The sequence below is a fragment of the Taeniopygia guttata genome, chromosome 5 (assembly GCF_048771995.1).
Source record: "Taeniopygia guttata chromosome 5, bTaeGut7.mat, whole genome shotgun sequence".
In the NCBI taxonomy this organism is placed as follows: domain Eukaryota; kingdom Metazoa; phylum Chordata; class Aves; order Passeriformes; family Estrildidae; genus Taeniopygia; species Taeniopygia guttata.
The window spans coordinates 17780762-17790094 of record NC_133030.1 but is presented as its reverse complement, the minus strand read 5'-3'; the positions used below and the strand labels follow the sequence as shown (position 1 = coordinate 17790094).

The window sequence follows — 9333 nt, the reverse complement described above, 5'->3', positions numbered from 1 at the left end:
CCCCAGCTGCTGGGTCCAGTGTGGAGGTGCAGCGTTTCAGAGGTGCCAAATTGGGGAGTGGAATCGGAAAGGCATAAATCAGTCCAGTCAGTCCCCGCGTCCTGGTCCTCCTCCCCATCTGCACTCTCCAGCATCCCAATCCTGCACCACCTGCAGCCAGCACCAGACCTGGGCTATCCCCCTTTCCCGGGCAGCGCGGGGCTGGGATTCAGAGCGGGGCGTGTGCCCCGACCCCACGGGGCTGCCTGAGGATGCCATGGCTTTACCCTGCCCTCAGGCCACGGGGACGCGGTGATGCCGCAAAGTGCCGCTGGTGCATGGCTGTGACAGCGCTGTCACCAAAACACTGTCAAAATGCTGGCTGTTTTGTCTGGTGGGAGGGTTTGTTTTGTGCGAGTGTTGTTTTGCTTTTTACGTCTTTTAGGGCGAGCTGAAACTGCTGCCTTTCCCAGAACTGTTGTGTGTTTGCCCTGTAAATCATTGCTGGGCAAGAGGTACCAGGAAGTGCTTCCCTGCGGTGGCCAGGGCTCCGGGCTAGGGAGTGAGGCCGAAAGAAAGGGAGGGGGGAAGGTTTGCACAGCCACGACGGGGGCGTCCCCGCCGTGCTGAGCCCGCACACACCAGTCACCCCCGAGGCTGTCCCCACCAGAGGCAGGCAGCGGCCCCAGCCACGATGCAGTGAGGGAGGCGGCCCCGGCCCAGCCGGGCTCCTCGGGGGGGGGGGGGGGGGTCACATACAGCCCCGGGAAGAAAGGGTGAACTGTTAGAAGTAACCATTACAACGCGCCGAAAGGCCGAAGGGAGGGTGTGATGAAGGGCGTGTGCTCCCCTCACGCTTGGTTAACTCCGGCAGCACTCAAGAGTTTGAACTTGTTTTTAAGGAGAAGCCCTCCTTTCCCCTCCGAGCCTCATGCCCCTTTACCGGGGTAGCGCTCCGGGGGTACCGGGGCCCCGCGGCGAGGGAGGACCCCCCTCCCCCGAGAGACTCAGACGGGGCTGGGCTCCCCCGCCCAAGCCGCCCGGGCTGCCTCTGCCACCCCCCTCCCCCCGGACTTCCCCTCCAGCACACACCAAGCAGGCTTGCGGCCGTTTCCTTTTATTTAATTTTATTATTGAAGTTGTGGCATTATTTGCAATGGCAGTGGTACAGACCGGCTCAGGATCCATCGAAACAGATTTGTCTTCAAGTAAAGTCTAAAAAATATTTTGATTCATAGCTACATCTTGTGAATGCAAAAAAAAAAAAAAAATCCACTATAAAAATAAATTTACATTTTGTGAATAACAAAAGCAAATATAGTGCCCTTTGGCTTAACCAAAAGAAAACAAAAGACTATTGGATGTCAAAGTTATCCACGTTTCTGACATAAATAGAAAATATAAGTTAGTATAACTCTTAAAAAAAGTTTTGTACAAATATACACTTGTTTTTTTAATTTTTCCTTTTTTTGCACTGAGAGCTCAGCAGAGATTAAACATTTCTTATAAATGACTTTTAAAGCTTTACACTTCTGGCCAGTGTACTCACATTAGGCATAATACATTTCTATACAGAACGTCATACATTGCACTGTTGTACGATAACACTGCTCCGTGCGCGGCCGGCGCTGCGGCTCCGCTCCGGCTCCCGCTCCCGGGCCGGGCGGGTGCGGGGGGGTCCCGGCTCGCCGCGCCGCCCTCCCCGGCCCCCCGCGCCTCCGGGGCGTCGCGCCTCCCGTGGCGGCGCGCCTCTCCCGTGGGTGCAGTAGTGCAAAAGTCTGGAGAAGAACAAAAAGGAGGAGGAGAAAAAAAAATAAGCTGGGGGAAAAAAAAATTATCGTGGTATATGAAGTGAGTAAGAGAGCGCGGCAGAAAGGGCCCGGACAGCCTAGCCCGCTGCCGGGGCGAGTCTTACCTGGCTCACCGGAGCCGCTTGCGGGGGGACTGCTCAGCCGGCACGGCGGCGGGGGGCGGCGGGCAGCCGGCGGGGCGTTCCGCCGCCACCTTGGGCTCCGCCGGCCTTTTTCTCCTCGCGAAGAAATCTGGATGGGGGACGGAGAGGAAAGAGGGGTCCGTCAGGCACGGCGGCGGGACGCCCCTGGTCCCCGCGCTCCCCGGCTCCCCACGCACCTGTGATGCGGGCGGTCGGGCCCCTCCGGCGGGGCCGCATGCCGCGGCGGCGCGGCGCTGCGCGGTTCTCCCGGCTCAGGCGCCCCCCGGGCCCCTTGCCGGCGGCGGGCGGCGGCGGCGGGGAAGGAGGCGCCCGGACGAGGGGGACGCGGCACCGTCCCACCTGCAGAGTCTCCCGGTAGAAAGCGGGCACGGCGCCGGCCTCCACCTCCTCCCAGTGCAGGCGGCCGGGCCCCGGCAGCGGCGTGTCGGTTTGGAAGTTGTAGTCCCAGCGGCGCTGGTCGTCCTCCCCCATCTCCCGCAGGCGCTCCCGCAGTTCCCGGCCCAGCTCCTCGTGGTCCACCGGCCCGAAGAGACTCCTGCAGACGGGGCTGCGGCCGTGCCCGACCAGGGCTCGCCGGGCCGAGAGGCGCTCCAGGGCGGCGGCGCCGGAGAGGTGCACGTTGGACATCGCCGGCGGGCCGGGAAGGCGTGGATGCCCCCCCGCCGCTCCTCTCCTGCCGTCCCGTCCGCTCGCTCCCCCTCGCTCACACCGGCCCTGCCTCCCGCCTTTGAACCCCTGCCCCCGGCCGCTGCCTTTTAAACCCCGCTCGCCGCGAGTGCGAGCAAAACACCATTAGCATAATAGTGTTTCCCTGCCGCCGGCCCGCCGCGATTGGCGGGGCCCCCCCCGCCGCCCCCCGGCCCCCGGCGGCAGCGCGGCTGCCCGCGCCCTCCATTGGCTGCGCCGGGCAGCGCCGCGCCGCCGCCGGCCGCATTGGCCCGCACCGGCCCGGCCCGGCCCCGCCGCGGACCGGGGGGGCGGCCCCGCCGCTAGCCCGGCCCCGGAGGGCGGCTGCCGCGCTCCCCGCCCGCAGCCGGCCCCCGCTCCCTTTGTCTGCCGCTCCGCCGCCGCTTCCAAGCCGGCGACTTTGTTTTTTCCCCTCCGCTCCGTGTTGCCTTTTTCGCGTGATGGATGCTGTGGGAGTGTTTTTACTATTATTTTTTGCTATTATTTTTGTTTGGGAATTTTTGTTTTTTTCTCCTCGAGGGGTGTCGCCAGTTTTTTCAGCATCCGTGGAGCGTGGGGGCTTGGGGCGGGGGAGGTGATGCGTGTGGAGGAAAACGGGATCGTTCCTGGCTCGGAGAATTTTATTACACTGCTGCAAAACAAAGCGAGATGCTTGCAGATTTCAAAACAAGCTGAAGGCTATTTTTAAAAATAGGGCTTCTTAGCTGCATGGAAGTAATAACTTGCAGCCTTAGTGAATAGAAGTACATGAAAACCACAGCATTTTCCTCTCCTGACTTTAAAACCCACATAATACGTGTTTGTTCACTGCAGATGAACTAATCTCGCTATTGTGTTGTCAGGGATCAGCTGGCTTGTGCTTTACATTTTCTGCAGGTCACTGCAATCATTGCCTTTTGTTGTTTTGAGATGGAGGAGTATGAAAGCAAAAGAAGGGGGAGCATAATTGACACCGTGCTAAAATTGGTCCTAGAACATCATCCCAGTGTTGATGCGCGTCTCAGAGGGTCATCATGGCAATGATTTTTTCATCTGCAGACAAGGGGAGAGATGAACCTTTTTCATGCAGTGTGTTTGGTGACCCCCTCCCTCATGTCCCTATAGCTCTTGCCTTTGGGAAGTTCAAACCCTTGAGCAAACACAACTTGGATAGTTTTATTTCCTAGAGGGAATAAAATTAATATTAATTCCTAGGATATGCTGACTCTGCAGAGACTGTCCCAGATGGCTACTTGCTGCAGGGCTGGAGGGGTTGCAACCTTAGGCCCCTTAGGGCAATGGTGCTTTAAGGTAGGTCTGCTTCAAGTAGAGAGGCATTTGTCTTTGCATCCATGGAAAGGCCTTGCCAGGTGCACCAAAGTAAGTCCGTGGTGCTTCCACATTTGTCCCACCTCTGTGACACAGCAGCCCTCCAGCGCTGCTGGGGACCCTCACTCCTGCACTTGCCATGCCAGTGAGGAGCTGGTGGCAGCTGGGACAGCCTCCGCCACCTCCCGGGTACTGCACCTTCAGTGGTGCTTCCAAAATCTGCCTGCACAAAGAGGTACCAGCAGTGCCCATGGGTTTGGACCCACAGACCCAGGGTTGGCTGCTGCTGGCAGAGAGATGTTGGAGCCTGATTCACTGCACAGGGAGGATCTATCCATGCTCAGGCTGCTGAGCAGTGAGATGCCATGACAGGTTTGATCTCCTGAAGTTATTTCCTGATGTTTGTGGGGTGCTCTTGGTGATGGAGAACATTTGTTTCCTGGGCAGGCATGGAGTCATATCTGGCAGAAGATTTTGCTGACCAGTGGTATAGACAGACAACTTTCATTTCACTAATGGTGATAGCACTGGTGTTTTAAGAAATGTGAAGACTTTTTTTCTTTTAAAGATGCCTGTTCAAATGTTATATTCTTAACAGCCATTCTCAGTTTCCCAGGTGAGCTGGACAACCTACCCGTGTAGCTGCTTTAGGTGAATATTACCCCACTGTTCTTTCCATCCCAAAATGGCCCTTGAAGGCGGCCATATGGAGGTCTCTTGCCCCCAAGGTTATAACCCAGGAAGCAGGTCATGAAAAGTTCCTCATCACTAAGAGCACATCATCCTAAAAGGCAGGAGGTGCACATCATTTAGGCACAGGTTCAGCCAGGAGAGAAGGTGTGGGTCTTGCAAGCTAGGATGGTTGGAGAGTGTGGTGAACATGGCACATGGGGACTTCACCTGGGAACTTCTCTCAGCAGCCATCAAATGCATCTCCAGGGATATAGGTTGGGGTAGTTCTAGGAATAAATGTGCTGTGCAGAGAAAATAATTTGAGGTCCCCAAGAAACCTGCTGGAAAAGTGCCCTCTCTTCAGGACTCGTGCCAAAAGGCAATGGCCAGGTCCCTGCAGACAGAAGCTCTTTGTGAGGAGTCCTCACAAACCTGCTGCTGTCCTCCCCCCGTGCCGGCGAGGCCAGCGACTGCCTTTGCTGTGTTCTGCCTCCTCGATTTTAGACATTCCTGCCATGAAAGCTGCACTAGCAAGATCCCCCGCTATTTGCAAGATGTGGGCGTGGCCTCTGCAAAATCCATGTCGTTGTCCTTCCAAACCCTTTCCAGAGGTTAGCCAATATTTACACAGTGCTTGAAGGAGGCAAGGACCGACGGTTTCAACGTTCAGGAGTTGCATTGTGTGAGGCCACTTCACCTTCCAGCTCACCTGGGAGGTAAAGCAGCTCAGGTCTGAGATTACTACCCCTGTTTTTTTGGTTTTTTTTTTAGTTCAGCTTCCTCACTGTTAATGCTCCCTAATGCTTTTGGCTCGATTTTTTTTGGTCCCACTAACATTTAGGTTTTAAGGTGGTGGCGACAGTCCTGGCCACTTTCTGCTCACAAGCTCTAGCAGCCTTTCTTTTTTGTGTGGAGATAGAGAGCATCCAGCCCATTTGAGGAGGAAGTACTGTATGCACAGAGAGATGTTTTTAATTTAGTGGATCTGTGAACTCTCAGGCCAGAGGGGTAGGTTATGATCCTCTAAACCAGCAGTTTGCCTAACATGAGCCACAAAAGCTTACCCAAGAGCTCCTACCACCAAGCCTATTAGCTTCTTTAGAAATTCCTGCTCCAGAACACTGAGCAGAGTAATTACTGCTATGGTTAGAACAATGCCCCATGAGAATGAAACATTTTTGCTCAAAATATCCAAGTCATATCTGCTTATGTCAGGAAAAATAATTATTTTAACTAGTGTGTATTCCTGCTGGCTGCTCTGTTTCAAAAGGGTGAGGGGAGGGAAAAGCAGACTCCTTTATGGCCTGTGCATCATTGCAAAGGGATTGCAATTGCAGGAGGTTTATTGCATTTGACTATTTCTGTTTGGAAAGGGTCCAGGTTGACTGTCAGAGCCAGGGCTGAGTCTGATAGCTTGACAGATAGGGGAAGAGAGGTCCTTGCACTGTAAACTGAGCAAGGAGTAACCAAGGAGATTTGATAAGAAGTTATGGAGGTAACAAAAGAGAGATTCTCGGTGCTGTCATTCTGATGGGGCTGGCTGTTGTGCAGCGCCAGGTTAACTTATTCAGAAGAGAGGATTTAGCGAGATGCTTATGTATAGAGGCAAACAGTGCCCATGACGTGGTGCCATGGAGGAGCGCTCCTCTGTCTTTTGGCAGGTCTTGGAGTGAACTTCTCCTGCAGGGGTTGCCCTCAGCATGCTCCCAGAGGAGCAGAGCTGTTGTTGGGCCCCTGAAGCTGGGAGATTTGTGCTTTGCTCTGTTCTCATTTCCCTTAGTACACAGTTATCATCTACACCCAGCAATGTTTAACTCAAGATTCTTCAAATGTTGTGTGAGCTACATGTGATTGCTTCATTTCAGAATGTGTTATATCCCATAATTGCTTTAGCAGAGGCACAGACCAATAGACATTGGTACTTTATCTCCTTTGCACTTCTCTTTTACTAAGCATGTGATTTAAGCAATTTGCATTTATACCAGTGGCAATTTTGCTTGGTACTTTGGAATCCTGCTTAAATAAATTGATTACAATTAAGGTTCAAGTTAGGACAGACTGCTCAAGCTCTTCATTGAGGCTTTTCTACCACCAAAGTGACAAATCAAATTATTCAAACTGATATAGATTCAGAATTTTCCATTTCTTGACAAGGTCATAAAATGTCAAATTATTAGATTTGATAGCTGGGCAAAACCACACTAGTTCAGGGGTTAAAATGCGTAAAGGAAATCTGAGCAGAACCATGGAAAAATTCTGGCAGCTTTAATTCAGTTTGAATTGCTTTTTGTTGTGTTGTCAAAAAAAAAAAAAAATAGCATGAGCTAATATCTCAGAAAAAAAATTTGCTTCATTTAATTTAATTTGCTTTAATTATTTTTTTTTCATTATTCCTTCTGTTCTTGATTGTTAAAAGAAGAGCCAGCCTTGCTGTCCAGCTGCTGTGCATCATTAGGGTAGCACAAAGGTAGCAGTGAATTTAGCCTAATCTATTGATGGACCTGCCACTGCACCAGGGGCCATTGCATTCTCTCTTCACACTCCTCTTTTGCTCTTGCCATCATGTTGTTTTACTAGATGAACTCCACTCGCCATCTGGCTCTTCATCCTGACTGGGAGCCTGGTTCATTTGCAGGATGCTGTGCTGTTTTCTGGGAAAGCAGGCTGGGAATGGTAGGTACCAAGCAGCATTTTGAGCTCGCAGTACGTACCTGTGGAGGGTGGCTCTTTTTTGCTTGCTGTCTGTGTAGTTATATTTTAGGAGTAGTTAAATGCTCCATTTATTTATATTCCCTGCTTTTCTGTTGGTGTGATTGCTGTCGAAGTCATGCTCTACGCTCACAGGTCCTGTTCACTGCCACTCTTTGCATTAAAATAGAGGTTTGCCTTTTGCTTGTTTTGACATTCCCCAAGCCTTTCATCTTGATCCATGGTAATATTATTTTTGGAGTAGCTTTTCATAGGTTATTTCTACTTTATGTAGGGGGAGGTAGTGGTGAAGGGGCCATTACGCAGGTTTTATTTTTGGTTTCATGTTTCTTAAGTAAACAGGTTTTTTACTGCTGGTAGTCTAGTCCTGAAGGAGACCGTTCATGGCCTGGACTGTTGCAGAAGGGAGGTGCCTGGTCCCCCGGCAAGCTTGAGCGCAGCGCTAAGTGCATCAGAGGCATCTCCACATGGATCCCGGCACACGCCTAGAGGGAACAAAACCTAGAGTATGAAAAAACTCCCCTAGAAACGCCTTGAATTCTGACTGTGAAAGCAGCACACAACACAAGCGGAGCCTGTCTGAAGAACGCCGACACCTTAAAAACAGCGTGAGGGGAGGCTAAACGAACCCAAGATTCGCTCGCCCCAGTCCGTGCGGCGCCGGCGGAAAACCGAGCGGGGCGGGCGGCGTTTGTGCTCGGGCCGTGCCCGCGGCTCGTCCCTGCCCGTCCCGCAGCTCTGCCCGAGCGGGGCCGCGGCGATGCGCGGGGCAATGGTGCCCTCTAATGTCGGCCGGGCGCTCGCCCGCCGCCGGCCCCGCTCGCCCCGGGGCAGCGCGGGCTCGCCCCGCAGCGCAGCCCCGCTCCGCCGCGCCCCGGAGCGCCCCGGACTTGTCGGCGCCTTCTCCTGCCATCCCGCCCCGCGGTGTCTGCCTGTGACCCCGGGACTTGAGGGGTCTAATTGCTCCAAGTTTGTAGGATTCTTTGGCAAGATGTGTGAATAGAAGAATTCACTCACTTTATTTTGTGAGAAATTAGAGTTGAGGTGCATCGTGGCCGTCATAAACTCATAGAATGGCTTCCTTTGCAAAGGACATTAAAAGTTATGTTGTTCAATCCCCCTGCCATGGGCAAGGACACCTTCCACTAGAACAGGTTGCTCAGAGCCCCATCCAACCTGGTCTTGAATATTTCTAGGGATGAGGCATCCCCAACTTCTCTGGGCAAAATGTACCAGTGTCTCACCACCTTCACAGCAAAGAATTTCTTCCTAATATCTATCCTAAATCTTTTGGTTTAAAACCATTACTCCTCGTTCTGTCATTGCCACTTCTCAAATATGACAGATGTGACTTAGCTCAATGGCAGCTCTTACCCAGGCAATCCAGTTGTAGAGGATGCAGACCTTGGGACACTTGTCTGGCTTCATGGAGGCCTGTAATGTCTCAAGGAGCCCCAGGAGTTTTGTTTCTTTTACATTTTCCTGCAGCAGGTTCCCTCTCTATGAGTGGTTGGCAGAGCAGTACCGTGCTGTGGGATCTGGCTGTTCCTTCTCTTGCGCTCCAGGCTGGATTCCCTCTTCTTATCTGCCTCTCCTTCAGGGCTTGCTCCCTCCATTCCGTGCGATGGGCTGTCGAGATATCCTGCAGTGACGCAGCATGATGAGATAATCTTTCCCTCTCCTCACCCCCTGGCTTCTTGTTTGTATTCTTGTATTAATTTATCTTCTTGCCTACGGCTCTAAATTGGCTTTTAGGGTAGTAACTTTCTGAAGACACAGCACTAAAATTTTATTTTTTTTTCTTAATCTTGGAAAGCAATCACTTTATAATCTCTCTGCTAAAATCATAGCATTCATTTTGCTGCAAGCCTTGAATGTGGACCAAACATCACCCAGCCAGTGGCGAACCTGCAGAGGGAGGGGTTCAAAGAACTCCCTTGGGGGTTCCATCACATTCATCTTACAGCAGTTTAGCCATAATAGGGCTGCCATGCCCACAATCAGGTATGTATTCCTACAGAGTG

At 52.6% G+C, this 9333-nt stretch overlaps 1 protein-coding gene across 1 annotated transcript; it reads right to left on the bottom strand.

The window, feature by feature from the left end:
* Positions 1-1085: 1085 nt before the first annotated feature.
* CDKN1C (cyclin dependent kinase inhibitor 1C) lies at positions 1086-2721 on the bottom strand. The gene is made up of 3 exons (XM_030273920.4): positions 2110-2721; positions 1895-2021; positions 1086-1757 (listed from the first exon to the last, which is right to left on the bottom strand). Exons 1-2 carry the CDS (start codon positions 2558-2560, stop codon positions 1900-1902), a joined length of 573 nt encoding a protein of 190 aa, XP_030129780.1. The 5' UTR covers positions 2561-2721; the 3' UTR covers positions 1086-1757; positions 1895-1899.
* Between the last annotated feature and the right edge of the window lie 6612 nt (positions 2722-9333).

What these genes read in the sequence shown, in the direction of transcription:
- CDKN1C (XM_030273920.4), bottom strand. Translation starts at nt 2,560, where the DNA reads ATGTCCAACGTGCACCTCTCCGGCGCCGCCGCCCTGGAGCGCCTCTCG. An exon ending in CCCGACCGCCCGCATCACAG is followed by an intron (nt 2,022 to 2,109) that starts GTGCGTGGGGAG and finishes TCCCCCATCCAG; the next exon opens with ATTTCTTCGCGAGGAGAAAA.